The sequence below is a fragment of the Saimiri boliviensis genome, chromosome 1, assembly GCF_048565385.1.
Source record: "Saimiri boliviensis isolate mSaiBol1 chromosome 1, mSaiBol1.pri, whole genome shotgun sequence".
NCBI lineage: Eukaryota > Metazoa > Chordata > Mammalia > Primates > Cebidae > Saimiri > Saimiri boliviensis.
This window is the reverse complement of record NC_133449.1, coordinates 212300291-212327974: the sequence shown is the minus strand read 5'-3', so window position 1 is coordinate 212327974 and position 27684 is coordinate 212300291. Positions and strand designations below refer to the sequence as shown.

Sequence of the window (27684 nt, the reverse complement as noted above, 5' to 3'; positions counted from 1 at the left end):
ATTTCAGCATTACCGTCTTTGAGGGTATTGATGTTTTTGGTATCAGCAGTCACAGAATTCATCAGACACAGCACAGAAGAGCAGGAGAAGAGATAATGGCAGATGCCAATGGTAAGAAGGAATTAACTTCTTAGCAAGTGTGAGATATACCTAGGGTATCTTAAGTAAGGAAGAAATTTGAAGGATTGGAACTTCTAAAAGTGTGAAGAGAAGGACAGAGCCAGAGAATGATATTGTTGTGGTCATTGTGATATTATTTTTATTGTCAAGAGGTGGTATCTGGAGTGAGGTGCAAAATACAAAGCTTAATCCTACTCATAAGAAGAAGGAGATAGAGTATCTTGATTTTAGGTAAGAAGATTAAGTATCTGTCATGGACTGTTTGTGTCCCTTCAAAATCCATATGTTGAAGCCCTACACTCAATGCTATGCTATACGGTAGAGATTCTGAGAGTCATTAGGTTGAGATGAGGGCATGAGCACAGAGCCCCCATGGTGGGATTACTTCCCTTATAAGACGAGCGAGAGATACCAAGGCTTCCTCTCTCCACCTAGAAGGTGACCATTTGCAAGCCAGGAAGAAAGCCCCCACCAAAACCCAAATCTACTGGCAGCTTCATGTTAGACTTCCCCACCTCCAGAACTTTGAGAAAATAAATTTCTATTGTTTAAGCCACTCAGCCTATGGTATTTTGTTGTAGTAGCCAGAGCAGGGGCTCAGATGTCTAAGCAATTGATACAAATGTAAACGTATTCTCTGGAGAACGTGGGGGTTGAGTCTGGGTTTCTACCTGAGTTATGCACTTACTTATACCCTATGTGGCAAAATGGCAGAACTGAAAATGCATAGCGTCTTATGAACCAATACATGACCAACGATCTTCCGCTAGTTTAGCAGCAAATATTGTTTTTGTTCACCTATTTATTTCATTCAACCATTATTTCTGAAACACCGATCATGTGCTATGAGACACTTACAATGGAATAGGTACTGAACTAGGAGAAGGAGAGTTTTGTTTTCATGGGCTTACATTTGGCAAGGAGAGATTCGTGAGCCAGCACTGCTGAAATGTTTCCTTCCTGAAGCTCCATGCTCTCTTCCAAATCCATGTCTTTTCACAGTTGTTCCCATTGGCACACTTTTCATAACCTGCCCCACCCAACAACCTATGTTGAAAGTTCCAGTTCATCTTTCAAGATTCGGCTCAGATACTATTTCCTTCCCTAAGTCTTCCTCGACATGCCTTTTTTGTGTTCATATTGAAAAACTAAGTCTTAGAAAATTTAAACTTGCCCAAGGTTATATAACCAGTAAGTTTAAGAGCAGGAATGCAATCCCAGGTAAGTATGGCTTTACCTTGACTACTGTGTAGACTACATAACATCGGAGTTGTATAGTGCAAAGAACACACTGGGCTGGGAGCCAAATCCCAGATCTATTTCATGTTATCTACATGACATTGGGTAAGTCATATAAAATTCTCAAGCCTGTTTTTTAATCTATAAAACAGGGATGAGAAAGTTACCTTACAGGATAGTTGTGAGAAGTAAAATATGACATTTAACTTGAAATTATGTAGCAAAGTGCTTAGCTCAATGAATATTTATTAGGAAAATATATTTTAGTCTTCTTAGGGCTGATCATATAGGCCCATGAAGCCCTGTGTTTGTGTAAAATGCTTTCTTTCTCTTGTGTGCATGCTTCAAATGCTCACTTGTTAGCCAACAGCAGCTCCTGAGTAATTGTCTTGAGGATCTGAGGTTAGCTCAGTAGCTTTCAAGCTAAAAATGTCTCCCAGAGGAGCAGAAGCATATTTTCATATCAGCTTCTAAGTCTCCTAAGTTTTTGAGTACAGCTGTGTGAAATGAATTCAAAAAGACTGAAATGATTAAGTAACTCTGCTGCTCTCCATTGGTGATGGGGAGTGAATTTGACAAGAGACGAGCCAGGGAAGTCCTAGGATTTCAAAGAATTTTAATGGGCAACTAAAAGTTAATAATTGTCAGAGCAAGACTCAGATGATCATATCAAATCCTCACAGGCAGGCATCTTATGTTATTTCCTCTACATCTTACACATGTGTGAGACAACTAATCCCATAGCCCGTGTGCCATGATGCAGCCCAGAGCTATGAATTTGACGAGGACATGGTTGACAATATTTCTTCTCTGGATATGATCCTCAGACCAGAAGCATCAGTATCACTTGGGAAGTTGTTAGAAATACATTTTCGGAGCCCCACTCCAGACCTACTGCATCACAGACTGTTTTTAAAAGATTCCCAGGTGATTCTCAGGTTCATTAAAAGTCCAAGAAGTATTGAATTAACCATCGATGACAAAACATTTGTGCTCAGATCTACACAGTGGCAATAGATGGTTTTAACTTCCTTGCCATGTGTCTTTGGGCGAGGTACTTAACCTCTCTGCCTCTATTTTCTCATTTATAAACTGGAGATAATGATAGTTCCTACTTCACAGGGTTTTTCAAAGTATGTGCCATAAATGTAAAGCCCTTAGGATAGTACTTGTTGCATAGGAAGACAGCAAAGCATTCTTGTTTTACAAGTGATAATAGTAATAACAGATCTTAATAGACTCATCCAAGTCACACAGTTAAAGTAGAAACAGAAAATTAAAAGCCAAAATAATCAAAGACAGAGTCCACTACTGAGAATCAGCTCAGCTGTAGAGAACCCCACCCAGGCAGTGCTGAAGGAATTGAGAGGCAGACACCCAGATAGAGCAACAAAGTGAGTCTATCTGGGGGGCCATCAGCCTTCCAAACTGAGAGCCTCAGGGGCTGACAGCATTCCAGGCTGACGGCCCCAAGTAGACTGTGACCCATGCAGTTATTCTCTCTGAACAGGTGATCATTATTAACAGGTGTTCTATGTTTTCTCCTAACATAAAGCACACCAAGTAGTCAGCTGGTGCCTACTGATCACAAACAACCTGAAAAGTATTCTCCACAAGCAAGCCGTGGGGGCAGGGTCAGATGGCATAAAGAATTGTTTTAACAGGTGTATGATTGTCCTGCCACTTTAGAATGCCCCAAGTAGTTTTCTACTTGGGGGGAGCCAGCTAGGTTTTCCTTGCCATCGTTCTTCCTAGCAAACAATATATTCTATCATATACTCAGCATTCAGCAATATTAACAAACTTAACATTTCTCAACATCAATATTCATAAACTTAACATTTATCAACATCTTCCCCCTTCTTGTTTTAACAAAGCTAGGTAAGCAAGCCAGATTTATCTTGGCAAACTATTTCTTGGAGGATTTGGGATCTGCACCTGCAGACTACACAAAGAGAAACAAAACAGATCAATAATATAATCACAATGGCAATTATAGATCCGCCAAGTGTTTTCACCCAAATTTTAGGGCTGCCATCCCTCAAAAACCTCTGATTCTGAAATCAAAGTTAAATGTGCTTGAGAAGCTTGAAAATCTTGTTCTTTTAATTTTCTGATATCCAGTAATGTTTCCAAGATGTCCTTTCAGGTAATGCTTTATTCTTTCTCAATTATGTTTGGTCTCATTACACTTTTAGAGTTAATAAAGTCAATCTGTAACTCTCTCAGCACCAAAAGATGTAGGGGGTTTAACACAGTTCTGAATCTAAAGAGCTTTTATTCCTTATAAATTCTAATGGATTAGAATTAGGGCCTCATTCTCCATTATATCTTCCTTCCCAGACTTTTATTGTCAGATGTTGTTGTAATCGGAAATCACACCACTGGGCCACAGTGTAAGACGACCCTGACTCACAAAAAAAAAAAGAAAGAAAGAAAAAGAAAAAGAAAAAATTTAAGTAGACTATGATGAAAGATAGCAAGCATTTATATATCATTCAATTAGAGCACAGCCTGAGTTAATGTTTTATGAGAATGCAGTTTTTAACTGTAGAGGATTATTTGATCATATGTGCTGTTTAATCTAACATTCCTCCGTCATTAATCTGTGGTTAATTGAAGTAGGTTATTTGTTTTCAATTTGATCTAAATATGTCTCTTATAATCATCTCTATCTTTATAAACGTGATTAATTCCTTTAAGTGTCCAGGTGGTAAATTCTCTCCTACATCCACTTCTATGTATATATAGAGAGAGGAATGGAGCCGGTGAGGAAAGAAAAGAGACAGTAATGCATTGCTTAGTGAAGGGGATAATTATGAGATTTTGTCATTTTGCAAACATCGTAGAGTGGACTTACACAAGCCTAGATGGCATAGCCTATTTTTCCTAGGCTGTACTGAATACTACAGGCAATCGTAACACAATGGTTGGTATTTGTGAATGTAAACATAGAAACGGTACAGTAAAAATATGGTGTAAAAGATAAAAACTGGTGCACCTGTATGGGCCACTTAACATGCATGGAGCTTGTAGGACTAGAAGTTGCTCTGGGTGAGTCAGTGAGTGAGTGGTGAATGAATGTATGAATGTGGAGGCCTAGGACATTACCCTACTGAATACTTTATAAACACTGTACACTTAGGCTACACTGTAAACAAAAATTTTTCTGTCTTCAATAATAAATTAACTTTAGTTTACTGTAACTTTTTTTACTTTACAAAGTTTATAAGGTAGGTTTGTTTATACCATCATCACCACAAACATGTGAGTAATGCATTGTGCTGTGATGTCACTATGGCTATGACTTCCATAGGTGATGGACATTTTCAACTCCATTATGCTCTTATGGTCCCACTGGCATACATGCAGTTTGACATTGACTGAAAGGTCCTTGTGCAGTACTGCCTGTATATACACATAACAATTTGGATATTAAAGAGAGAGATGATATAGACTATTGGGCAGAGAGCATAGTGGCATTGGCTTCTTTGCTGATGATATTTGTGTAAAGTAATTAAATCTGCTCCTGAGAAATCAACTTCCTTTCTGATAGCTAGAAAATCTTTCTCATGAGACAGCTTCTCTTGTACCAGGGTGTACTGAATTTGAATGCTCAGGTATTAGAATGCTGAAGCTTTCTCTTTTAATTACTTGGGCAAACTAGAATAACTTTCCTGCATACAGAAAGCTATTTTGTTTTAAATGCTCAAAGTCTAATTAATCAGAATGTCAGTGCTCATTTGTATCAGGGGAAACCAGGGGAGGAGAGGGGGAAGGAAATTCTGAGTTGTCTTTGTTCCTTGGTGCTAACAGATCTTAAATTTCACCTTTGCCTCAAACCGTACCTCTGTAATGACAGAGAGGAGGCACAGCTGTGTGCCTTGGCTCTTTTGTGAGACCAAGTAGATTTCGTCAAGGTATCTGTAGCATCTATTGTGAGGATGAAGGAGCTGATTCATTTAGTGACACATTGGTTCAAGACATCATTTGCCAACCCCACTGAAAAAAGTAAGAATATAACCAGCACATGGGCACCATGTGAGCCTTTCTCTTTTTATGTCCCTTTTCTTTATTGTTCAGGGCCCAGCCCTTTCTTGGTAGGCAAAGGGGATATATATATATAGAGAGAGAGAAGGGGTATGGGACACAAGGCCTGGTATAGAATATGGAACATCTGTAGTGTATTATTTCAAAGCACAGCATAATGGTTTGGTAGGAATCAAAGAATAGAAACAAAAATGTTCAGTGGTATCACCAAATAGATTGGTACAAGGGAAGAAGGCACATAAAAGGAAAAAATAAACTCCCAGCACATTTGAATGGACGTTTAATGTATATGCTTAAGTTCTTCTGCTGTAGCCTGTTCTGCCAGAGGCAGGGTGACCTTCCAGAGGATGACCAGCATGTGCCTATTAAAGTGAACTAAATGTGGCCTGAGAAGAACTCCGTACTTCTCTATTTGAGTCCTTGTGGACCAATGGCAATCTAACTTAAATAGCTAGACAAGATTGAAAATCTCACTTAGGAGTATGCACTTGTAACAGTGACTGCCTCTTATCCAATCCAGCAGCTATACTTCAACCACTCATACACTTCTGGAGTGTTCAAACTGTGTTTAAATGAGGCAAACATCAACCTTAACCAATCCAGTTGTTTCTGTACCTCACTTCCGATTTCTGTACGTCACTTGCCTTTTTTTTCTATAGTTTTTTTCTGACTATAAGGCATTCCTGGAGTCTCCCTGAATATGCTGTGGTTCTGCAGGCTTTCTGATTTGCAAATCGTTCATTGCTCAGTTAACCACCTTTAAATTTAATTCGGCTAAAGTTTTTCTTTTAACACTATTCTAGTGTCTTTCCTCCCCTTTGCTTACAACAAAATCTAGCAATGGTGAAGGATATGAGGGAGACCCAGGGACTAGTTTGAATATTTTGAGATAAACAGAGAATTTGAATATATTTGTATAAATTCTTCATTTGGCAGAAATAGAGATGGGGATTATACCACATTTATATAGAGCCATTCTCTACAAGGACTATGTCTTCTTTGTCTTTGTATAAAGTTGTTAATAATCTTTATTTGTTAATCTGAGTGACACACTGTTTACTCTTTGTATTTTTTTTTTGTTTCACATTGATGTTAACATTAGCCACTTTGTAAAAGCATACATTACTTCTATGTAATTGTCTCCTATCTCTAAGCATCTCTAAATATGCTCTATATCTTTCCTCATTTGAGTGAAAATTTACTAGTGAAAATAAAAAAAAAAAGGACAAAGAAATAAAGCTTCTTGCCTGCATAGATCTTTGATTAGATGATAGGTGTGGTTTTGAAACACTTCTTAAATTTTTTTTGTGGTAGAGAACATTTATAGATCTTCAAGAAGAAACTTTCTTATTAAAATAGCAGTAACGATAATTCTAAGACTTAAGAAAGGTGGCATTGTATGGAAACTGGACCACATATGTTACAGTCCTCTAATTGGTTTTCTATTTTTGGAGAATAATCTGATAATACATACTAAGTATGTATTGTGTGTTAAGGATTTAAAAATATTCAATTTTTCAAGTTAATTCCACTCCAGAAAATGTTTGCTCTTTTGGTATCAAAAAAGAAATTGAGGTCATTTATATTAAAATATGTCATAGAGCAGGGTGCAGTGATGGCTGCCTGTAGTCCCAACAGAATGACTGACTCTGTCACCACTTGTAAGTTACTGGGGCTTGTTCTCTGGGGACTAGTCTTATTTCCCTCTGGGATACAGAATGGGAGGTTATTTGTATTAAGCAAACATATCGGAGAAACAACCCTCTCTGCAACACAGAAACCTCAAGGAAAAGCACAACCTTGAAAGAGTATAGACTATGAATTGTTTTGAGTAGAGAGAAATTTCTGCAAATGTATCTCTATCTTTCCCTCTTAAAAAAATCCTTCTTAGTATATAGAAAATGCTTCCTTCTTAACTCCCAATCCCCACTTCTCAATAACATTTGGAGCATATTCCTACAAATTTATTTTTTATATGCCTAATTAAAAAAAACCCTGGATTTATACTATTGCCCTTAAATTGTTTTTCAATTAATCTAAGTGGATCTTTTTGTATCTATAGAAAGAGATGCAGTTTCTTTTAGTGACTCCATAGTACAGATCAGTGCTGTCTAAGAGAAATATAATGCAAGGTTCAAATGCAAGTCACATATACAATTTTGCATATTTGAATAGCTACATTAAAAAGGTGAAATTAATTTTAGTAATGTATTTAGGTCAGTATACCCAGAATGTTATTTTTGCTACATTCAATCAATATAAAAATTAATGAGATATTTTTACATTTTGTTTCATATCTTCAAAATCCAGTGTGTACTCAATTCAGACTAGCCACATTTCAAGTGGTTATTCATAACTGTACTGGATAGCACAGGAAGAGCTGTATCCTGAATAGTTTCCTAATGAGGAAGATTCTAATGCTTATTAACATGAATAATTAAATTAAAAAAACATTCTTTTGACATATCTTGAGCACTTAAAGAAGCAGTTTTCCAGGATAAATTCGTAGAGGTGAAAAATGCTGGGCCAAAGAGACAGAACATACCCAATTTTAATAGAGTTGGCTTCAAAAAATACACTCTCAGCAACAGAGCTGGAGGATCCATTTCCTCAGAGACTCACCAATGATGGATATTCTAATTATATTTTTCCAATCTGATTGGTAAAAATCTTACCATGGTTCGGTAAGTACTGGGATTGAAAACTGGAATTTCTTCTGTAAAATTCCTATTGAGCTTGAATTTTTCCCTGGGCTAATTGAGCCAGGGAAAATACATAATTTCGGCTGCGTAACTAACCCTTCATTTTGTGTCTAAGTTCTGGAGACTCCCCTCCTGTTACATGAGGAAGTCCTCACAGTTACATCTGGGGACTGGCATCACAGCCCATGTTCTTCAGCCCGGTGCAGGGAATGAGGGGAGTCCTCAAATTTTCAGTTTGATATGCAGAAATCGACACTGGCACAGACACTATCATTTCAGATTCCTCATTTTCTTAAAGGTTAGCAGAAACACAAGTTAACCATCTACCTTTTTCTGTGTTCTTTGGATGTAAGAAGCATCTCTGCTATCAAGAAAGAGACGGCAACAAAGCACAGCTTTATTGGGAGTACATGTAAATAAGGAGACCTTAATTACCACAAAGTCAATTTCCTTTGATTACTTTCCCAAAGCTCTAATTCTCAAATGTGAATAAAGAGTAATTTGAATAGAATAAACAGAAAGTGTAAAGAGACAACAACATGAGAAGGAAATTGAACGTTGAATTTGGGAAGAAATGGCTCACGTTAAAAGGAAAAATGAGGAGAGTTAGAGGTGCAGAATCAGGAACGTCTGTTTCATGATAAGATTAGCCCTCCATGGACTTGCTCTCTTCTTCCCAGAGACTCCTTTCCTTAACTAAGTTCCTTCTTTGAACTCTGGCATGCACTTCTTCTAACCATGTAACTATATGCATACATACATACATACACATACATATATATTGTATTCGTTCATTCTGCTATAAAGAACTGTCCAAGACTGGGTAATTGACAAAGGAAAGAGGGTTAATTGCCTCACAGTTCCGTAGGGCTTGGGAAGTCTCAGGAAACTTACAATCATGGCAGAAGGGTAAGCAAACACATCCTTCTTCACATGGTTGCAGGAAGGAGACATGAGAGCTGAACAAAGTGAGAAGCCCCTTATAAAACCATCAGATCTCATGAGAACTCACTCAGTATCATGAGAATGGTATGCGGAAAGCACCCCTGTGATTCAATTACCTCCACTTGGTCCCACCTTTGATATGTGGGGATTATTACAATTCATGATGAGATTTTGGGTGTGGACACAGCCCAAATTATATATATATATATGTATTTTATATATATATATTTTATATATATATATTATATATATATATTTTATATATATATATTTTATATATATATATTATATATATATTTTATATATATATATTTTATATATATATATATATACACAGAGAGAGAGAGAAACATATTTTAGAAATTGACAGTTTTGATTTTTAATTTTCTTGCTTCTTAGGCCATTTTAGACCCTGTGAATGCTACTGTCAATGTGTGTGATACTTGGAATGCCTGGGACAAAGTTGCCCATGTGGTGAGATGCAGCCTGTTGAAGCCTCTTTTCAGTGGAGTGAGAGCCAAGCCTCTCTGGCACAGACAATTGGTGAACAGGGCAAGGAGACAATGTCCTTGGATTTCTGTGAATAAAAAGAAAAAGGCTGCAAAACATGTTGCTAATAAGAATGCTCTAGATGAAAGACAGGATGAAGGAAAGTTGTCTTAATTTAAATTATCTATTTTACTAAACACACTCTTTAACAAATGTATTTATGTGAGTCATCAGAAGCAAATGTGTTTTGGATTTTAACAGAATTAAAATTCTTGTCCCTATTTTTTTGATTTATTTGCTTTGGTGGCCTTGTGACCAAAAAAATATATATATATACTATTTTAATCCAAATAGCAACAATAAATAAATAAACAAATGAATAAAATTCCCAGGTCATTTCAGAGAAAAAATTAACTGAAAAGGTAAAATATCTCCAACTTCTTAGTTTCAGTTAATTATAGCTTTAGGTTGACTTTTTAACTTACCTGGCAATCTGGAACTTCATAGAGTCACTTGTGTTTTCAAAATTTCCATGTGAAAACATGATTGCACCAAGTACTCCCTATTAACTTTTAGACATCATCTACAAAATCACTACAGGAAAATATGGAAATATCTGAGAGAGACACAGTGGATTGTCTCAGAATAAATCATTCCCCAAATCATTTTATGACTGCCTGAGTCAGTACTCATGGGTCAGAGTACAGCCATAGTTAAGGTTTGCAAGTTGCTTAGTAACAAGAGGGGATAAACAAACTCTCCAGGCTATTGAACTGTCCAGTTTCACTACAATTGTTTTCACTTGTTGGGATCAACTGTTTTCTTTTCCATTAAGGTATTAGCAGCCACTGATAATGAAAGCCAGGGCCCACTAGAAATAGACCAGAGGAAATTTCCTAACTCACTTGCATAACAGTTCATCAGCACTGAAGATATATGAAGTGTGACTGCAGAGTAATGCGAGTGATTAGGTTTCTGTGCACAACAGAACTCTTACATACAAATGAGCACTATCCCCTTCAGGAGAGTCCTCAGGGAACCTATATGCTTATTTCAGTATGTGATTAGTCTGGAAGCATTTTTTGGATGCTCTCTGGACAGAAAGTGCTTTTGAACACCTTAGTGGTGACAAAGTGTGTCTTTTGAGGATGGATTCGAGTCTTGGAAATGGTACAATGTATTCACAGTATACATCTGTTGTTTTTGTCTACCCAGAAGCCTCTGTCCCAACTTCTCATTGGAGAGGCTGTATTTCTTCTGTTATTTATTCTCTCTTTGAAGGCTCTAGAGAAGAAAATACCTTTTAATATCTTTTGGAAATGGCCACATCTTTTCCTGGCAAGTGAACTCCTATCTTTCTTTGGTGACTACTCCTTAACCAGGTCTAAGTTGTTCAGGTAGGCTGACTTGACCACTGTTTCCAGGGCACAGACATGTCACGTGAGCCTGGCCACAGTCATTGATTCAGGATGGACACATGACTGAAACACCATGATGGCATTCAGTTCTGGTACTTGGATTTCAACTGTTGGTAGGAGAATTTCTCATTCTGCTATGATATAAGCATGAAGCTACTGGCTTCCACCTGCTGCTACAAAGACAGAGCCTGCTTAAAAATTGAGCCAACATAAAAGGCAGCAGATTTAAGACTTGAGCGATGAGCCCCATGGATATGTACACGTGTGTATATCCATATAATGAGACTAAGTCCTGATTTCTGTGCCTTGATCCAGGTAAACTTGGAGCAGAAACTCTCCTGGGACTATTTTGTATCATGAACCGGTAACCTCTCTATTTGCCTAGCAGGTTGATTTGGGCTTCTATCTTGCAACCAAGTGAGTCCTGAAATAAACCAGCAGACTAGAGCCAGATACGGTTCTTCCTCAAGAAGAGAAGAAGGAAGGTATCAAGACATTTGTGACAGATTTCCACTCAACACTGAGCACCTGCTAATGTTGGACCTGATAGTTGAGATGAACTGATCCATTCAGGATGCTGAGGTCTTTCAGCCTACAAGAGACTGCTTTTTTTTTTTTCTCACGCAGACTCAGGGGGCCATTCTCAAGGGAGTTAGTGACAGGAATGTCTTTGGCAAAGATGGCACTTTTGAGTATGGTTATAACATGTTATTAATTTCCCTAGGTGATTAATTTTTGAAGAAGACAACAAATGGTTGAGGTTATGAATTCTATCTTTGTAAAAATAGAATTCTATTTTCCCCCTGTAGTCAGACCTCCTGTGGAACGTGAGAACACAGGAATTTCTATGTATGGAGCAAGAACAGTGTGGTTAGCACATAATACATATGTTTATTTCAGAGTTTGGGAGAACTCCTGACCGCATGAGACCTAACATTGAAATAAGGGGGAAGTGGGTGAGGAGGAAGTTAACCCTGCACCAGTCTTAAATCTTGTTTTCTTAGCAGCATTTCTGTTGCTTGAACGTCTTCCTTGTGTCAGCTTTCTGGTCTTTTCTTAGGTTGAAAAGACCAGAATAATAAAGTGTGGCTTTGCTCTGAAATGAGTCAGGTGGGTGATATGGTTTGGCTCTGTCTCCCCACCCAATTCTCATCTTGTAGCTCCCATAATTCCCATGAGTTGTGGGAGGGGCCCTGTGGGAGATAATTGAATCCTGGGGGTGGATAATTGAATCCCGCTGTTCTCGTGATAGTGAATAAGTCTCACGAGATCTGATGGTTTTAAGAATGGCAGTTTCTCTGCACAGGCTCTCTCTTTTCTTGCTGCCATTTATGTAAGATGTGAGTTGTTCCTCCTTGCCTTCTGCCATGACTTGTGAGGCCTCCCCAGCCACATGGAACTGTAAGTCCATTTAAACCTCTTTCTTTTGTAATTATCCAGTTTCAGGTATATCTTTATCAGCAGTGTGAAAATGGACTAATACAGTGGGATTTCTTTGGTTTCAAGGTATGTGATCTTTGCAGCCAAGGAAAGGTTATTGCAGGTCACATGGGCCAGCAGTTCCTCATTATCATCATGTCCTCCTGGGCCTCATCATCTCCTGTGTCTGCCTCTCTCTGCAACGGCTCTCTACACCAAGCAACTTCTCCCCTTTCTACTCATCAGCTTCCTTTGCTGACTCATGGTTCCTGCTTCATCCCTTCCACCTGCAGACACCACAGCTCTTGTGGGCAGACTCTTCACACTTTAGCCTCCAACTCCAACTGGCCAATTTCTTCCCTGTTTTTTAGTTCACATCCCTGAGAGGACAGACTGATTGGTCCAGTTTGTGGATTACCCAGAATCACTGGCTGGCCTACGGGGTAGCTAGCTGCAATCAGAACGGGCAACATCATGTGAAGCCAACACCACAGCAGCAGGAACCTTAGAGGTCTGGGTGACTGGGTGATACTCCATGGCTATCCTGTCTCGCATAATTTTGCCTTATGTGCTCATGTCTTTCCTCATAGGCCCTGGTAAAAAATAGACTCTGAGAAGACGCTTAGTGGCTGCCATTTTCAGGTTACCCGAACGTTCTTGTCTCTAGTGGTATTAACTCAGACACTTTCAAAAGTTTTGTAGGGAAGGCAGGAAAAAAAATCATCTCTTCCTTAGCCAGTTAAAGAGTAGAAAAAGCCATGATCAGAAGAGGCAATAGGTCATGGGAGTGAGTGGGGGTCGGCAAGCTAATCTAGGAGGGGACAAAGGAAAAATAAAGGGGGTGTCTGGAGAACCAGTCTGAAACTGAGAAATACACTCCAGGGAGGCGTTTTCATATGATGCCCTAGACCCCCAGCTGCTCCTTGTGCTACCTTCCTATGCCCACTCACAACCCAGAGCTGCATTGTGTCTCATAGGTCAATGTTTTAGGCACCCTACGGCCTGTATAGGCTGGTCTGGGAAATTTACCACCATTTATGACCTTGATCCTATAGAAAATGTATTACTCTCACAGTTGAACTAACGGGCTTACAAATGGACTTGTGGAGCACAGTTGGGGCTAAAATCAGGAACTGCCTGTAGGTAGGTGGCAATTTGGGAATTTTGCTTGGGAACTAACAACACTAGAGAATCAATAGCTCTCAAAAGAAACTTCTGTTCGCCTTTCTCATCACCTACTTTGCTCCAGGGAGGAAAGTGTTTACGGGGACTTAGTTAGATTTTAAAAAGTGACTTTAGCCATGAGCTGATAGATATTTTTACAGTTTCTAGGAAAGGGATTAAAAGTAATACCAAATGTTGGGGCCAAAGTGATGAAAGAGTGGGTGCTGCTCATTTGGGAGATAAATGCAACACATCCCTTTGCCCCTTCTTCTCTCTACCTTCCAGGAGGGGTGAGAGGCAACGTTTCACACATTCCTTTATTCCTTTCTGCGCTCTCTCTACAGAAGCCAGGGCTCTGCTGCCCAGTGAAGGATGTGTTAGGTAGCTTTAACCCAGAAGATCTCAAGCTGAAGTGTGATCAGAAACACCTGGTAAAGTGGTACGAAATCCAGACCCTCTCCTGGAATTTGGTCACCATGTCTAAGATGCAGCATAGGTAGTTGTATTTTTAAACAAGTATCATATATGATTCTGGTGCAGATAGTTATCTATGATATTTGAGACAGAAAGCCCGGACCCTGGGGTAGAATCTGGCTCTCCTACTCAAATGAGGGGTGTTTGTGCATGTATGCACATGTGCGTGTACTTGCCCTCTTTAGTCCTGAGTTCCAGGAGATACCTCTTATCCAAGCAAAAAAAAAAATGGCTAATACCTAGCTCGGAAGAGCTCCACATTTGAGTTTGAGGCCAAGGTCAAGTGGAGGAAAAGTTCCTACTGGTTAGGCATAGACCTCTGAGCCAGTACTTCGGGAGAGAGCAGTGGTTATCCACCTTCTGCAAGTTAGAACTGCCTGGGGATGACTGTGCTCCACTCCCAGAGTCTGAGATAACTGGTTTGGGTACAATCTGTTCAGAGTTCCTTGGGTATTTCTAACATGCAGCCAAAATTGAGAACCACTGTTATAAGGAAAAGGACATTTTCCTAGAGCTTTGGCTAAAAACAGTCTTAATATTAGCCTTTTAGGATGGACACTATAGAAGAAATCTTGATATTTACATTTCCATAAGGCAAAACAAACAAACAAAAAATCAACAATATGTAAGAGTATCTGAACTAATATTTACCTTAGAATATGGTATAAAAATATTCTTAGTTCGGCTTCTTTTGTCCTTTGGATAAAAAGAAAGGCATGGCACAATAAAACTCAGAATTCTCTAAAGCATCTCAGCTAGAGAGAAAGTTAACTACAACAGTACTTGTGGCTTTAAAGACTTTCTCTAAAGAAACAGAAAAATGTTAGACTTTTCTGCTTTTGCTTCTCTTTTTCCTGAGACTTAGCTGATCAGATTCATAGTTGATAAAGGGACAGCATTTCAGGAATATCTATGGTTTAATTATTTTACTTTTCTAGAAATAGGTAAATTTAATAGCAAAAATAGGAGTGAACTATAGCTTTTGAACAAATAGACGACCAAATTCTGAACATTAGAGGTACAACTTTATTAAATCTGTAGTTTCTGATCCATTCACCCAAGTTCAGTGACTAGTTTGTTTTAAACTGCCTTTTTAAAAACAATAATATGGTAAATTTGGATTTGGTGAACATTAAACTATCTCTTGTCAAATACAGTGCAATTTTGGATTTAGGATTATGACAGTTGTGTTAGAAACAGGCTACCTGGGCTATGTCTGAGTTATGTTGGATCCCTGATGTAAAGTTTGACCTTGTATGTTGTGTTCAAAATCGCCAGTTCTAAACAAGAATCTAAGGACCCCTAGTGCAATCCATGGACTTTGTTGGGGGTGTGTGTGGCGGTTGGGGGGGTCACATATACTCGAGAATTGTGTAATTTGAATGTATACGTTTTGTTCTGTTTTCCTAGGAGATGATCCTTAGCTTTTATCAGAGTCTCAAATGGTTTATAACTGAAAAGGCTAGGACCCAGAGCGTCATGTGTTTAAACAGGGAAGCTTCCACTCTAGTCCCCTTTAACACAGTGTGTTGTTCTGCACAAGATATAGAAAAGGAAAAAATCTGCTTTGCTCTTCAACCCTCTTCTAGGCTATAAAGATGTTATATGATATACTGACAGTCCTCGTGTCTCAGCTGAAATTCATTTACTAACAATTGAGCATTAAAGGGACAAGCAAAGATTCTTTTCTTTTGCTGAAGTTTTCATACCATTCCAGGAAGAATGGGCAGTTTTGACCAGTCAGGAAAAACTGACAATGGCCAAGGGAGAACCACTATATTCAATTTACAGAATGGGTGTAGTTTGTAACTTGTAGGACAGAAAGTAAATTTGATATTGTCCCATCTGATCCCCATCCCTGCATCTAATTAAGATGGTGTCAGTTTGAGGAGATAATCGTCAAAGGCTGCAAATGCAGTAAAGGTGTGCCTAACTTTAATCACATCCAACATGGGAAATTGTGGCTTTTTCAAATGACAATGTAAAGAGTAATGGCTTTTTGAAAAAAATTAAATGGAAAATTTCTTAAATTTTAAAATTTATTCAACATAAAAATGTTCATTCTGATTCTTTTTCCAGAATATAAGGGAATAAAATTCTTTTCTAGGTGACATTTAGCCTCATTGTGGAGAGAAACATAACTTTTGTTAAAATAATATTTTAAAATAAAATGTGTTGAAAATTACTATTACCTTCAAAAAATAGTAAAGTGGGACAATTACATAGCTAAATTTTCTCCTGGTGTGAGATATGTGATTACATGATGACCTTTTATTATCAATTCTAATTCCAAAATACATGAACACTTACAGTAGTTTTTACGTGGATTTAAGGAGTGTTACCTTTGTCCATACTTACTAGATATGAGGTTAAAATATTATGTTTCGTAAACTTTCATGGTTTTGCTTTCAGTGAAGGTAGTGTGCACTTGCATAAACAAAAGAAAAAGAAATTATTTTAAATTGAAAAAACATTTTCTTTAATTTGAACTACCGGATAAAATTCAGAATAATCCTTTCCATGTTATAGATATGGAAATACCTATGAGCATTTAAAATGGACATTGTGGACATTCTTAAATTTGAGTGACCAGGAACTATCTAAAAATTATTTTAGGCCACGAAATGGTTGCTCACGCCTGTAATCTCAGCACTTTGGGAGGCAGAGGCAGGCAGATGGCTTAAGCTCAGGAGTTTGAGACCAACCTAGGCAACATGATGAAATCCCATCTCTACTACCAAAGAAAAAAAAAGTTTTTATTGGTTTTTGATTTTCTAATCAGTTGATTGACCCATATAGATGAGTCAAATAGAGACAGCAATGCCATCCCTCCTTTAGAGAAGATTCCAGTTACTTAAATGTAATGATACTACATTTGAAAGCTAAAGATTCCATCTTTCAAATGCTAGTGAAACTAATCAAATGCAAGCATTCTTTGTTACATGCTAATAATTTTTCAAAATGTTTTAATCTTTAAAATGCCATTAAGTTTGCTCCCTGTAGCTATGTTTGCAGTGGCAGAAATAAGAACAAATTAGTTTAGGCTATTTGCAAATTAAAAATAAACATAATTGATTGCAAGACTCATAAAAATTGGATATTAATTCTTGAGGAAGAAGAGTGAAGCTACTTTTCTAGGTGATATTTATCCTCAAATATGGAAGAGTATGGGTTTTAAAAAATTATTATTATGAAACATTTTAAACATTAATTTTATTCAGTATTTTCTTTTTTTTTTTTTTTTTTTTTTTTTTTTTTTTTTTGAGACGGAGTTTCGCTCTTGTTACCCAGGCTGGAGTGCAATGGAGCGATCTCGGCTCACCGCAACCTCCGCCTCCTGGGTTCAGGCAATTCTCCTGCCTCAGCCTCCTGAGTAGCTGGGATTACAGGCACGCGCCACCATGCCCAGCTAATTTTTTGTATTTTTAGTAGAGACGGGGTTTCACCATGTTGACCAGGATGGTCTCGATCTCTTGACCTCGTGATCCACCCGCCTCGGCCTCCCAAAGTGCTGGGATTACAGGCTTGAGCCACCGCGCCCAGCCGGAGTATTTTCATACTATTACTATTTCAAGATCTTTGGGTAGGATGTCTAGATAGAATTTCCACTGGAGCTTTGGAGTGTACCTAGTAGGACATAAACTATTAGCTTACAAAGCTTAGAAAAAGACTCTGATCCTTGCATGTTTTTAAAAACAATCTGTATTATTTAATCCTAAGTATTTTTTTAAAACTGCTGTCATGCTACTTCATCTAGTTCTGGGTGCTGTTCTTTTGGGCAATGCTATCTTGGATCTATTCTTTGAAACAATCATATATAGTCTAGCAAGGCACAGGTCAATCAGGCTTTCGGTTGGAGCTGGGCCTGGAAAATGTTTTTCAAACAATTCTGTATCTATCCTTTCCTCCTGAACTGGAACTATTGAGAGTGTGATGGAAACAAATGCATCGGGTGGCTTGTTGGGTCTTTTAAGGGTCCTACGACTCTCATATTCTGTGAATGCATTGTGCAGAGAGGGTTAGAACAGCCTTCAGGTAGTAGCTAAAGATGCTAGAGCCTCTGAGGACCTCTTCACTGAGATTCCTAATGCTAGAGTCTGGCCTCTGCCATCACTGGGGGCACCTGGGGCCTAGCTTTGCTAGTGATAGCTGCATAGGGCCGTGAGACTCAGCTGATCATCACTGGGTGAGGAAGTGTCAGGGTCACTGCAGATCTGAGACAGGGCTAAGCTCAGGATTTCTTTCTTTTCTTTGTAAAACCGTAGTTCTTGTCCTGCTTTCCTGGCTTCCTCCAACTGCCTGAGGGCCGTTCGTAGCTCTTGAGAGACAATTCCTGGTGCCTCCCGCTCCTTCATGATCCAGTCCAGGGCCATGTGGCTGCGCATCTTTTCATCTAGAGAATACTGAGAATAGTAGGAGATGACTTCCTGGGGGCCAAGAAACAAGGTCCAGGGTGTCAGTAAACAGCAACACGGGCACCTGTCCACATGCTTCCCGCTGCTCCCCACATCCATTAGGGTTTTATCAACAACCCGGCCTCTCTCGTGTTCAAAAACTGAAACCAAAACCCACTGGTTTGCTTCTGTAAAGGGAATGAAGGGCTAAGTTAGCCTAGCAAACAAAGAATACCACTCCAGGTTGAGTCCAAATACACCACCAGGAATGACTCGATAATGTTCAAAACACAGCTCTACCCGTCTCTAGAAAAACAAGCAATTCACTGAAAATAGACTCCTACAACAATTGGTATGAATCTGGCCTTATTTATTCATTGAACCCTGCTGCTCAGCATTATTTCCTTTGGCAAGATAGAGAGAGGGAGGTAGCTCTACAGAAGGACTTGGGCAGAATGGGATTTGCTCAAATCCACTGAAGAAAGCAAGAAGCTCTTAGTTTAGGGCAAGACTTAGAAACCAGGAGAATCAACTGTGCTGTTAGCACAAGAAAGACGGTCCAACTCCTCGCAGTAACTACAGAAGGGAGTTTGGGAGTGTATGATGGAAGGCAGACATCTCCATTATTGATATCATAATGATACCAGCATGGTACATTGTCTTTTGCTTTTGCAAACAATTTAAAAATTAGTTACTGCCTGTCAATTCTTGTGTGAAAAATTTGCCAATACATAATAAAGTCATATGCAGAGTTGATCATGTGGAGTGATGGCATTGCTTATTTTTATTTTCAAGAGCATATGGTATGCATTTATGAGTTTAACAAATTAAAAGAAATCATGGAAAAGTGTTTATATCCCAACCAGCACATTTCAAAGGCCTTTTGTAAAATCCAAGGAAAAGGAAAAAACAAACAAACAAAACAAAGCCACTGTCAGCTACTCATTTCTTTTCCGTCTTTGGCAAGTGAAACCTAGACTTTCTAAGCAAAGAACAACTAAAAACTCGGGAGGCTGCGATGCATGGAAAGCTCCTTACATCTACCTTCATCTTGCTGACTCCTAGAGGCTTTCTTCCTCATACAAATTCCTTTTAGCAAATTCTCAGAAATAAACAACATTCTAACACATATTCTAATGGTGGGTAGAGGAAGAATAAATCTTGGAGAACAACAGGTGAAAACCATTAAATACCCAGGAGGGGGTTTACATTAGTTGTTAAAAAGGGGGGAAGGGGTACTCCTCATAAATAACAAAGAAATCGGGAGACCCTGTCTCTGTAAAATAAAGGAGAAACTTCTAAACCAAAAAAACGGGAGTGATTAAATGCCAGCTTGCCAACCTTTATAATCATTTCTGTTGTTTACGGGGGACTTTGGTAGGAGTGGGAAATACTCTTCTCCTACCACCAACCTCCAATGAGGAGGTTTCAGAAGCAGTGCATTTTCAAGTTTCTGCATCAGAAGGTGCATGAGGGCACAGGTTCCAAGGAGGCAGGGGAGGTGTATGGAGTAGGTCCGGCATTTGCTTTAGAAGCCGTCTGCCTTTATGATCCTTTTGATTTGCATTGAGTACAGGCACCTAAATCAGTCCTGTGCCCAGCCAATGTTCTTTTAGTGTATATATTTGGTCAGTCCCTGACTCAACAAGACTGTTACATTTACTTCTTCATGTGTTCTCTGCTTCTAATAAATAAGGTACCAAATGTATATTTGGAAAAATCAGAATAAAGAAAATCTCTTAGGAACATGATGAGCCGCCTACTGAGTTCATATAACACTAACCTAGACTTGATTGGGAAATCTTACCTGTCGGGAACACTTTGTTTCACGAAGGGCTTTTAGGCTTCCATTCCAGTGCAATAGTTGGAAAATGGTCATCAGCTCCTACAAAACCCAAACACCTATCATTGGTTCCAAAGCAGAAATGTGCGTTGGTGAGAGCTGAGCAAGGCATAACTCTAATTTCCAAATAGATCAGGAAACAGAATACACAATATTGTCACAACACTTTGGAAATTTCCGAATCCCAGGGTCCCTGGTCTTCTGGAACATTTTTCCCCTCCCTCCTTTGCTATATCTATAGCATTATTTTAATTACTTGTCTAATAAAATGACTAAATACTTGACATATGTCTTTCAGCATTAAAAATAATACATCAAACAATTCTATACTCAAGAAGTTATTTAAATATACCAGGACATCTGAGAAATAGTGTATAGGCAAGGTTTTACATTGTATCATTTTTTAAAATTGCTCCAGACTGAGAACATCTTAAAAGATCACCTTTAGAGGAATGGCTAAAGTGTGATACGTCCATACTACTGAACACTTTGCCATCATACAGATGAGAACATTCCATAAGTTTAAATAGAATTATGTGATGTGTTAAAAGCAAGGTACACAACCCTGTGTGCTGCGTGTTCCTACTGATTAAGAAGATCCCTACACACATGCTTGCTTGTAAATGCCTAGAAGGGTTCCAGTAAGATACAAAAGGATCTGGTAACATTAGGTGTCTCTGGAATGCCAGAGGAGCTCCTGGGGGGACAGGAGAGAGACCTTCTTGTGACATTATTTTGAAAAACTTACTGTTTTGAATCATGTTACTATGTTATATTTTAAAGAAAACACTTTAACTTTAAAAAAATGTAAGCCAAAAAATAAACATGCAAATATAGTTAAATAACATTGATAGGAGGCTCTTAGTTTGGCCAGAGGCACCGCATTAGGCCTAATAGGCCAAATCAAAATGGAAGTTCTAGATCACCACGCTGAAATGAAGCTGTTCATCTGAGCTTCCTAGAAATCAGGACAAAAAGGTAACTGCCAAATCCCCAAGCACGCCATTTTTAGCCAGCGTAATAAGGAAGTCCCCCTGCTTTAATCTTTACAAGAGAAGTAACTATGAAATGACCAATCCAGTCTCTGTTTCTACCTTTTTCAGCCCTTTTCTGCCTAAAGCCGACTTCTCTGCTCAGCTCACTGGAACACTCATTCTATTTTACGGAAGGAGGTGTTACCCAATTCTAAAATTGCAAGTAAAGGTCAGCTAGATAATTAAACTAAATTTATTATCATTTTGTCTTTGGACAATAGAAAACATATAATGAATAAACTATAGAAACTGTTCAATACTCCTAAATTTATAAATTCTGTCAAGAAAAATGCCTTGAAATATAGACAATGAAGTTATATTGACATTAAAACTCATCCATGAGTCCCAAATCCAAGGGCCAGGCCTGACCACAGCATTTAGACTATCAGCACCATCATTTCCTTGCCTTTTGTGGTATCAAGGGCAAGCTAAGGTATATAAGTATACTGAAGATTTTCATTTTCCTAATGTGCTTACAATTAGAAGTTTTCCACTGAAGTTATTTGCATTTCATTTACAGTTTTTTGTTGTTGTTGTCAGGGAGATATCTATTGTGGATTCATAGCATAACCACAACCACATAATTACTGAAAAAATAACTCTATACAATCAAGGAACTTTCATATCTTAAAAATAGTTATGAAAACTTAACACAGGCAGGTGTTCCTACTGCCCATTCAAAAAAGCTCTTAGCTGGGCACGGTGGTGTGTGCCTATAGTCCTAGCAACTTGGGAGGCTGAGGCAGGAGAATTGATTGAGCCCAAAAGTTTGAGATCAGCTTGGGAAACATATTTTATCTCTTAAAACAAAACAAAGCTGACTTTAATTAACTGTCTTTACAACTGCCTGCTCAGGAAATATTTCTCTTATGAAAATTGGGAGACTCATAGTCAGGTTTTAGGCATCTTAAAATTATTTGGTAAAATTTAAAGCTAACAGTATTAGAAGAGCAAATAGCACCTCTCTCATGTCTAAAATTGGTGTTAGAATGAAAAGTTTGTCTTCCTTTCTGTCAGAGATCCAGCTTGGCATTTAGTCTAAGTTCACTGCACAGTAAGCACTCTGAGAGCCCACAGACACCTCAGTAAAAGCAAAACCACTTGTGTCTGCTAATTAAAACACACATGAATACCAGCTGGGCTGCTCCTTCTGCCCCAAATGGAGACCTCCCTGTCTGCCCACGGTCCTGGGTCCAGTGCCCAGGGATGCCATCCCCTCATGGCCCCTCTCCTCCACATCTTCCTGCCCTTGTTCAGATTTTCACTTCATTACATCACTATGCTAATTTGAAAAAGTGGGAGTGCTTTGTTCTAGAAATCAAATCTCATCCCATCGGGCTGTCACTGCTGTTCCTCTCAGGCTTTCCATCAAAATACCCCCAGTGGCTGAGGACGCAAATTTATGCTGCCCTTCCTACCATACTAACAAACCTACTCACTGAATACTTTGAAGCCATCAAAATGAATAGGAAGGAAGGTTGTTTTTTTTTTTTTTTTAATATTTGGGAACCAGTCTCTATGATGTAACAGGAGGGCCAATATTTGTAAATAAGAAAAATATTTTGGTTTTATGTTTTATAAGAATCCGCTCAAATTGTGTATTCTAATAAATATTGGCCTGGTGTGGTGGCTTACACCTATAATCCCAGCCATTGGGAGGCTGAGGCAGGTGGATCACTTGAGGTCAGGAGTTGGAGGCCAGCCTGGGTGAAATGGTGAAAACTCATTTCTACTAAAAATAAAAAATTAGCAGGGTATGATGGTGGGTGCCTATCATCCCAGCTACTTGGGAGGCTGAGGCAGGAGAATTGCTTGAACCTAGGAGGCAGAGGTGCACTGAGCTGCGATCATACCATTGCACTCCCACCTGGGCAACAGAGACTCTGTCTCAAAGAAGAAAATAAATATCACTCCAGTCCTCCATCTGACCCCTACAACCCTAAATCTTTATGTAAAGTTGAGAACACAGACACATATACTGGATTTATTTTGTGGCTTCCAATAGCTATCTATCTTGGCATTGTTCTTGCGTCCTGTGGCCCAGTTTGAGAAACAGCCTATTGCTAACAGAGCTCTTAGTTCCATCCTCTGAGAATTGTTGACTCAGAAACATGCTCTTCTTCCTCTGGGATCTTCTGGGCTCTCTTTCCTACCTATTCACTAACTGCTGTCTCCACTCCATAAGCAACTATCATTCCACCCTGAAAATCTCCTAAGACTTTAGAATTCACAACTCAACTGTGAACAGAACCAAAACTTTCTCATGCCCCTTGACAACCTTCCTCTTTCAAAAATGTCCCCAAAGAGACTTGAACCGTTTTTGTGTCCAGGATGAAGTTCATCCTTCTCACCACCTCTGGTTTGTCGAAATTTCTATCCCATTATAAAGCAGTGTTTTTTTCCTCTCTGGTAACACAACTGCCACTTCCTCAGTGTTGCTCTTAAAATTCCCTAGGGAAGATGACCTCTTTTCCAACTTCTTACATTATATCTCCTTCTAGTTTTTGTCCTCTGTAGAGATATTCTTCTTGCCATCATTATATACAGTATATTTAAATATTATCACATTTTTGGTCTCACTTCTTTATTTCCCCTCATAAGACCAAATTCACTATCTTCAAATTTTTCCAAACTATTTGAGATCTCAGCTCAACCCCAGGAAATCTTTGCATGCCTCTGACCGTTTCCATCGGAAATCCCTGCATGATGGCAGAGTGGCAAGGAGAGGGCTTCTGTGGAGTTCTGCTTGCTAGTTTCCCAGTGATTCCTCATGCCTCATGTTTGCTGGCTCACTTTCTACCTGGGGAAGCTCCGTTTCTCTAAAGGAATTAATGTAGCCAGGAGCGGTGGAATGTGCCTGCAGTCCCAGCTACTAGAGAGGCTGAGGCAGGAAGATTGTGATTTTGAGCTCAGCCTGAGCAAAATAGCAAGACTCTGTCTCCAAAAAAAAAAAAAAAAGAATACATATAAAATTAAAAAAGAAAAGGAAGTTAGTGTCGTCTTTTCCTGTGAGGGTCTGTTGTACTCCTCACTGAAGTCTTTCGGGCTATAGTGTTTGGTTTGTGGGGTAATCTGGAAGCCTGAGGGGCCTGGCTGGACCAACTAGAAAAACAAGAAGTTGGCCTCATAAGGTGAGGCAGGTGAGGTAAGATTTAAAGTGAGTGGGGCCAATTATACATGTTCATGGTCTTTTATTTATAATTCTCATATTTTGTTTATCATAAATCTTTTTGCATGAATTTTGAGTTTAAAAATATTGCATTATAATATTATTTATCCTGATTATGAAGTTTTTAAGCATCCGTTTTAATTTTGTACCCAAGACAAAGGCCTCACTTGCCTAACCCTCATCTGGTCCCTTCTTGTGGCTCTGTCTCAGGGACAAGCCTGGCTTCACGGGCATGAGGTATGTGCAGTTGTACAGGTCCCCTGCTTGGTTTAGCATTCTGCTGTCTTGAAATTCTTGGTAATTTTTGAACAAGAGCCCCTGGATTTTCACTTTGCACTGGGCTGGGCCAATTACCTAGCTGGTCCTGGCTAGCAGATTAAATTTAATATAGAATGAAGAATCAAGCTGTGTGTTTTCTTTCCTCTTTGGGAAAACTTCAGTTGCAGCTCTCTCTTCAGCTTTCCTGGTTTATTTTGTCATTCATTTCATTTAAACAGACAACGGGTCTCTGTCCTCACAGCCTTTCCTGGTGTTGCCTCCTGTTAGAAACAATGTTTGGCTTTTCAGCTACTTCTAGGAAGAAAATGCTCACTGCTTCTTTTTGGAACTCTGTCTAGGAGACTGGCTTGACTCTGTGATTCATCAGAAGTAAGAAAAACAAACACTGTAAATGGAGAACTTGAAAAACAGGTGGGCACCATCTCCCCAACCAACAGAATGGATGTAAGAGGAAATTTGTTTATGGGATGAGGTTTTAAAAGGCAACCTGGAGAATTTAGCAAAGATGTAAATAAACAACTCTTCCTTGGATTGCATTAGGCTTCAGAATAAATATATTAACCAGCTTCAGTCAAAGTCTGCCTAGAATCTGACCTTGACAAGACCCAGTGACTAGTGCTGCTCCCAAACCTCCCGCAAACAGCAGGCAGTTTTCTCTGTGGCAAGGCTGCCTCGGAACAGGCATTCCGGCTTCCCTCCCACGGAGTGAAGGTAAGCAGAGGCCTATCATGTTTCCTCTGAGTGCTGGCTGCAGGATGGCCCCCCCTGAAAGCCTGAGGGCAGTCTGGAGACACCAGCCTTGTTTTTATATGGTAGAGTCATCCATGGCTAGATACAAACACACATCTATTACCCACCAGGGGTACTGAATTGCTGTGCTGGCTGCAGAAACAGCCCAGGTCTGTGGTCGATTCCCATTTTGTGTAGACACAAGCAGATGTATTTAACCCAGGCCACTGAGGAATGTGCCAGGTCCCAGCAGGCAAACTTGGGCTGGTAGAAGGAAAAGGGATGCACTCCACAGGCCCTCCTCCTGCGGAAGGGAGTCTGGCTTTTCCCGGCCCTCACATCTTTCTCTTCCTTTGTTCCCATCCTGTATCCAGACTTCTTTAGGAGAATATATGAAGCATGTCCACAGTCGGATTCAAATTATTATTTCACAAATTTAAACACCCTACTACAGACCACACAGAAAACACATAGCCTATAGCAAAGCAATTGAAGTATTACTAAAAGAGGGTTGAGTAGAGCCTTTCATAGTACTTGGAAGGAATTTTAAGAATTTTTCTTTTTTTAAATCTCACCTTCCCCCATCTTTGGCAGACTAAACCAATCACATTGAAAATCATTCTTAATTTTTCCAAAAATAGCACTAAATCACATACAAGCTACTATGTACTGGGGTAGGCAGTGTTCATTCCATAATAAAAGAAGTAAAATATTATTTGGAGGAGGAAGAGGAATTAAATGAAATTCCTGTTTGGGGGAAGCATTACGCCAGATGCTTTATAAATGTCACACAACTTAAGTCCCACAAAAAAAAGTCCTACAAAATAGGCATGATTATTTCTATTTTATAGATGAGAAAACTGAGTCTCAGAATGGACAAGCTCATAGATGGCAAGTGGTAGAGCAGACTCCACACATAGGTCTGTATGTATGTTTTTATAAAGTTTATATGCTTTCTCTTGAAAGGACACTTCTTTTTTTAAAAAAGTTTTTCCTCTGTTTAATTTTAGATTGTTATGGGAAAAAAGGACCTTTTACAGATGGACTCTTTTATCCTAGAATAGGGTCCCTGAACCATTTTGTGCAGGTTCAAATAGAGCTAGGTTAGACAAAGTTGTCAACGAAATCTATCCAGTAGCCGCTGGCATTTCAAGCAAAGACTCCTTCAGAAATACATATAATAACGGTTGTTCACTTCACTGAGCATTCACCATACCACAGGCACTCTTTCGGCTGCTACCCATCTCATCCCATTTAATACTCAAAATAGCACTGCGAGGAAGGTAGTGTTATTCTCTCTGATTTACACACAAATGAGGAAACAGATTTTGAGGTAAGGAACAGAGGTAGGCTTAAACTGGCCAGCCCACTGCAGAGCGTGGGTCAGAGCCACTGAGCTGACATGCGCCCCATTCACTTCAGAGGATAGGCTTAAAAGGATACCTTGTTGCTTCCTAAGCAAGACAGGCGATGTCACAGGTCAGTAACCATGGCCGCTTAAGGATAAAACTGGATGACCAAGATTTAGGATGGGTGAAGAAAAAGCATTTTTGCTGCACGCATGCAGAAGGCTAATAGATAATATTTATTTTTAAAAAATGTGCAGGGGAGCCATATCCATCTGAGAAGTGGTTATACCATTGTGGTCAGGAAAGGAGTTTGAAAGGCACCAAAGAAGGTATTTAAACGTTGTGGCTTCAGAAGGGCTCAGCTCACCATTGTAAATTATACCGTGAGGAACGTTTTTGCCCATGAAATCTCATACCTCTGATTGCTTCTTGGAATATAACCTAAGAAAACAGAATTTCTAGGGGTGAAGTCTCTTTGTTATATTGCATTCTGATTCCTACCAGCATTGCATGTGTATAGATGTTCAGTTGAACTGCACTGGAGTTCAGTTTTTCAGAGGAAAGCACATTTCATGCTCAATCACTACTAAATTTCTATCTGTCCACCTCAATATAGAATAATAGTCAGATGTGTGAGTTCAGAGATCAGACTGCCTGATCCTGAACCTTAGCTCTGCCATTCTTCAATGATCTCATGAGGGTAACGATAGTATCTACCTCATACAGTTATTTTGAGTGTTAAACTGTGATACTATTTGTTAAATACTAAGCATGGGCCAAAGTAAGCATCCATAAGTGTCAGCTGTTATCACTATTGTTATTAACAATATATTTTAGAAACAATAGGTAATATTGTTCCTAAGCTCT

The 27684-nt window shown here is 39.0% G+C and overlaps 1 protein-coding gene and 1 long non-coding RNA gene across 2 annotated transcripts in view; one reads left to right on the top strand and one right to left on the bottom strand.

Annotated features, from left to right (window-relative positions):
• On the top strand, nucleotides 1-26696 carry LOC141580724 (uncharacterized). Its single transcript, XR_012513015.1, has 4 exons — nucleotides 1-111; nucleotides 22309-22345; nucleotides 25078-25450; nucleotides 26320-26696. It is a non-coding gene; the product is annotated as an uncharacterized LOC141580724 (long non-coding RNA).
• LIX1 (limb and CNS expressed 1) overlaps nucleotides 15034-27684 on the bottom strand; it is a 51335-nt gene continuing 38684 nt past the window's right edge. The window contains exons 5-6 of the mRNA XM_003920728.4: nucleotides 20222-20299; nucleotides 15034-18447 (exon numbers count right to left, since the gene is read on the bottom strand). Of these exons, the coding sequence (XP_003920777.1) occupies nucleotides 18160-18447; nucleotides 20222-20299 (366 nt within the window). The 3' untranslated portion in view covers nucleotides 15034-18159. The remainder of the gene's footprint in view (nucleotides 18448-20221; nucleotides 20300-27684) is intronic.